Source organism: Nicotiana tabacum, chromosome 15 (assembly GCF_000715075.1).
Source record: "Nicotiana tabacum cultivar K326 chromosome 15, ASM71507v2, whole genome shotgun sequence".
NCBI classification, from domain to species: Eukaryota; Viridiplantae; Streptophyta; class Magnoliopsida; order Solanales; family Solanaceae; genus Nicotiana; species Nicotiana tabacum.
In genome coordinates this window covers 114,325,260-114,330,388 of record NC_134094.1, presented here as the reverse complement: position 1 = coordinate 114,330,388, position 5,129 = coordinate 114,325,260, and the positions used below count along the sequence as shown (strand labels likewise).

The 5,129-nt window shown below is 31.3% G+C and overlaps 1 protein-coding gene across 1 annotated transcript; it reads left to right on the top strand.

Annotated features, from left to right (window-relative positions):
- The first annotated feature begins 824 nt into the window (after window positions 1-824).
- LOC107779998 (probable aquaporin PIP-type pTOM75) lies at window positions 825-3,616 on the top strand. The gene is made up of 4 exons (NM_001325293.1): window positions 825-1,225; window positions 1,921-2,216; window positions 2,999-3,139; window positions 3,353-3,616. Exons 1-4 carry the CDS (start codon window positions 895-897, stop codon window positions 3,446-3,448), a joined length of 864 nt encoding a protein of 287 aa, NP_001312222.1. The 5' UTR covers window positions 825-894; the 3' UTR covers window positions 3,449-3,616.
- Window positions 3,617-5,129: the final 1,513 nt, after the last annotated feature.

Here is a 5,129-nt window from a genome sequence, read left to right as displayed (position 1 = left end):
AATAATGTGACACTCTGTAGAAGATAAGGACAACAAATTAAACCATAAACAAATCTGTCAACATCCTTTCCAGAACCCTCTTTACTTTCACTAACAAAGACAACACTCTCGTTCGGTACCGTAAATAATATGGCATTAACAAAAACTAGCACTTAAGGGTGTGGTAATATTCAATAAAGTAAATTAAAAATTATAAGGTATTCGCGCAAACTTAACTGTGGCAAAAATATTAGATAATTTTTTCTCATATTTCAAAAGTGGATATGGTTATCTCGTATATATATATTGGTGAAATATAATACTCTTTCGGTTTAAAAAAAATTGGTACTATTTTCTTATTAGTGTGTTTCAAAATAATTGATATCTCTCAATATTTTTTTAGCAAGAAGTATTTATAGTAACACAAATATTATAACAGATTTTAGATCATAAATTTCAAAAGTTTTACAACTACACAAATACTAATATGACTTATTTAAGATCATAACATTCAAAAGTTTTACCACCTCACAAATGCTATGACTTATTTAAAATTATATATTTCAAAAAATTTTCTTTCCTTATTAAAGTTTGTAGCAAGTCAAACTAAGATAATCTTTTTGAAATGGAAGAAATAAACTACTTTATCTAATTAATTGAGTGTCCGCAAACTGACACGTATATCATGATTATAAAAAAATACTAATTAGTTTTAGAAAGATTAGACCATCCGAATAATTTATACAATTAGTGAAAGAAAAAGAAAACTCTGGCACACTTATTTTATTAGGAGTGAATGATGACTTCTCCACTATAAAACAAGACAAACCCTATCCCATCTCAGTACCCAACTTCCTTTTTTGGATTCCATTTACAGAGAGAAGAAAACTCAGTTGAGTGACTGAAGAAAAAAAAATGGCAGAGAACAAGGAAGAGGATGTTAAGCTAGGAGCAAACAAGTACAGAGAAACACAACCTTTGGGTACAGCAGCTCAAACAGACAAGGATTATAAGGAGCCACCACCAGCTCCTTTGTTTGAGCCAGGAGAGTTGTCGTCATGGTCTTTTTACAGAGCTGGAATTGCAGAATTCATGGCCACTTTCTTGTTCTTGTACATCACTATCTTGACTGTTATGGGTCTTAAAAGATCTGATAGTTTGTGTTCTTCTGTTGGTATTCAAGGAGTTGCTTGGGCTTTTGGTGGTATGATCTTTGCCCTTGTCTACTGCACTGCTGGTATCTCAGGTTAGTTTCTTGTTACTTCTTTGTAGTTTTTTCTAAAGTCTTGTTCTTTTAATACTAAAAAGTTGTAAATCTTTATGTTTGGTCATGAGTTTTCTCTCATAATTTTGTTACTGATTTTCATTTTTATCCCTTTGGCAACTATTTTTATGGATCTTGTAAAATACCCATAAAAAATACTATCCTTTTTTGTTCCTTGCTTTGGATTTTTTAGTATGTATTTCTTGGTGCTCCTTACAACTCCCAAATATGGAGCTCTAAACATGTTCTAGCACTTGTTTTTTTGGTTTACCTTGCTTGGTTTTCAACATGTAATCTTGGTTTTTCCTTTACAATTCCCAAATATAAGCTCAAAACATATATATATTACCCAGTTTCAATTTATATGCATACTTTGATTGGGCACGAGTTTAATAAAGAAATTAAGATTTTTCTAAACATTTGTGAATTATGTGACTAAGATTTTGTATGCATATGGTGTTAAACATGGTATAACATTATTGTGTGGCTAAAAAGCTTGTTATTAAGATTAAAAAGGGAAGTTCAAGCTAAATTATTTTTCAAAGTTAGAAAGGTGTCATCTTTTGGAACAAATAAATAAGAAAATAGTACTCTTGTTTTTTGAAATTTGGTTTGTGCAAACTTTGGTTTGTGGTTATATTCTTTTCATAAAACTGACACTATATTGAAATTAACAGGAGGACACATTAACCCAGCAGTGACATTTGGTCTGTTCTTGGCAAGAAAGTTGTCTTTAACAAGGGCTCTGTTCTACATGGTGATGCAGTGCCTAGGTGCAATCTGTGGTGCTGGTGTTGTTAAAGGTTTTATGGTGGGTCCATACCAGAGACTTGGTGGTGGGGCCAACGTGGTTCAACCTGGCTACACTAAAGGTGATGGACTTGGTGCTGAGATTGTTGGCACCTTTGTCCTTGTTTACACTGTTTTCTCTGCCACTGATGCCAAGAGAAATGCTAGAGATTCACATGTTCCTGTAAGTTCCGTCTTGTCCTACCAATAACTTTAGTTTAATAGTACTATCTTTTTGGCTCAAATTTTTTATTTTTAGTGATGGTAAACTGCTTATTTGGATGTAAATATCTTATTTCTTGATTTACTTTTTGGTCTTGAAAAAGTAAAGTTGATCATGCTAGGTGTGTGGTGTTTTGTTTGGTTTGTCAGAGCAAGTGCTTTAATTTGATGTAGCTTTCTCATTGATAATATGTTATGAATTGCGCTAAAGTAGTGATATTCACGTGGATGAGTTACTGTACACCTGGGCAGTGATTTGTCATTGTTAGAGTTAAGTTAGGTGCCCCTGAATCTTGATGCTTTCACTATGTGGGCTTTAGTCATTTTGTACTTTAAAGGGTTCAAATTTTGCTCTTTTCTCATATTTGGTGGAAGCATATCTGAGTTTTTCTAAGTGAATAATTATTAACCTTAATGTTTGGCCTTATAGGCTTAAATAATAGAGTAAATTGGTATGGTACATGCATAATACACTTACACTTTTGTCTTAAGAACACTGGTATTTTTGTGTTATATTCAACTTTGCTTTTATCAAAGTAATTGGCCAGTCATGACGAATTTTTTCAAGGGTCTTCAAACTTGAAGGAAGTGAAAAAAATTCTCCAGACTTCAATATATGTTATATAGTATATAACTAGTGTATCAAGTTCAAAGTTAATATATGAGGAATCATATACAAGCAAAGTTTTAAATTATGTGGTGTCCTCTTCCTATTTGGCAGATTCTTAACTTTTGTTATGACAGATTTTGGCACCTCTTCCTATTGGATTCGCGGTGTTCTTGGTTCATTTGGCCACCATCCCAATCACCGGAACCGGTATCAACCCCGCCCGGAGCCTTGGAGCTGCTATCATCTTCAACCAAGACCGGGCATGGGATGATCACGTAAGTCTTCCAGTAAAATACTTTCAATACAAAAATGACTTCGGTCATACCAAACATGCTTACGCCTTTGAGTAAAATAAGTCTCTCACTAAAATATTTTTCGTAGAGAATGACTTCCGCCATACCAAACATACTTATGCCTTTGACATTACTGTTGCACTGAAATTGTATTATACCTAACTAAGCTGTTGTTTTTTTCCTATTATATTTCAGTGGATCTTCTGGGTTGGACCATTCATTGGAGCTGCACTTGCTGCAGTTTACCACCAGATAATCATCAGAGCCATTCCATTCAAGAGCAAATCTTAATTATCTTGAAGAGTCTCATGTCCTATGTCTCTTCCCCTGTTATATTTCAAGACTCCTGTACCCCTTTTTCCCCCGTTTCTAATGCTGTTGTCTCATGTAATTTTCTTCTCTTTTGATGTTAATTATGTGTGTAAATTATCAGGTTAATGATGTATCTAAGTCTAAAAATTTTTAATATTAAATAATTACATATGATAATTTTTTTTTAAAAAATATCTAATATATAAAAAAAATTGCATTTTTCATGAAAAAAGAAATAAGAGATAATTTGGTAATGTGAATAGTTACTTTTGGGATTCAGTCCTAAATTTTAGGTGTGAATATGTTTCTTGACAAGTTTAATTACTTTAATTACTTTATATTCTTTACAAGTTTACTATCTCATAAAATATTTCTATCATAAGATAGCAAAAGGCAATTGCAACCTTTTTTTGTCAAGCTTTTTTGGTATTGCACCAAAAATATCGAAGCAACAAAAGTAATATCAAGTTATCTATAACGATTTGTTAAATCAGGTTAACTGTTCCGTACTTTTCTTATTACTTTACATCTAGAATTTGTTATTTTTTAATATCTTTTGTTTGTACTTATATGTATCATTTTTTTTATTTTTTTATTATGAATTTAATATGTCAACAAGAAAATATGAATTCACGTATTAAAAATGTCAAAAAATAGAATAATTGGAACTTTAATACAATTCCAAAAAGGAGCGCTTGATAAAATTTTAGCGAAGAATAAAAATTTTAAATAAAAAATTAGGAAAATTTTTTTGGTAGATGTAAATTACTAATACAGTTGAGTTAGACAGACAGTAGAATCCAAGAAGAAGAAGAAGAAGAAATTGGTGAGTCACAGATTTTTTAGAAAATCCTAAAAGAATTGAATAAATAATCCTAGAAAGTGGAAATATATATAATCCCGGTCAAAAAATCGATTATAAATAAATTATTAATAATTTTACATCTCAAAAAACTAAAAAAATAAACTTTAAATAAAATTTTACTAAATACGTTTTTTAATACCGAAAAACTTAGGATCCCTCGTTGAAATTTGGCTTTACGCCCCAAACACCGTTGGGCCGCCCCTGCCTCGAAATTAATATTTGGTTGAACTTAAGAAATTATAAACAATAAATTGACATAAGAAAATGATTTTTATACACAGGCCCGAGTTGAAGTTGAAAAGGGAAATTGGCATGTATTGGGTAGGGGTGGACATAAAATCCGAAAAACCAAACCGAATTAATTTGGTATTTCGGTTTCGGTTTTTTCGGTATTTCGGTTTATTTCGATACAAAAATTTCGGTATTTCGGTAATTCGGTTCGGTATACGGTATTGAATTTTTGATATTTCAGTATTTCGGTATACCGAAATATCGAAATAGTTTAGTTCAAGCCCAACTTTATTTTTAATTTTTAGCTCAATAACCTTAAGCCCAAACCCCAAATTCAAAAGAGGAATCAACATGGGTGAGCACTTTTTAAAAATTATTTAAGAAAATAATAATATTCTTTATTTGTTACATAAATGAAAGATTTTTTTTACACTAATGGCATATTATAAAGATTAAAAAAATAATTAATGACCAGACAAGATGCATAAATCATGGGACATTCTCTACCATCTTAAAGAACTTTTGACATACTTCCTTGATCCGGCAATATCCAACATTGAAATG

Bases quoted from the DNA above. Each gene is read 5' to 3' on its own strand.
- LOC107779998 (NM_001325293.1), top strand. From the start codon at position 895: ATGGCAGAGAACAAGGAAGAGGATGTTAAGCTAGGAGCAAACAAGTAC. The intron at 2,217-2,998 runs GTAAGTTCCGTC...TTGTTATGACAG, and splicing joins CTAGAGATTCACATGTTCCT to ATTTTGGCACCTCTTCCTAT. The intron at 3,140-3,352 runs GTAAGTCTTCCA...ATTATATTTCAG, and splicing joins ACCGGGCATGGGATGATCAC to TGGATCTTCTGGGTTGGACC.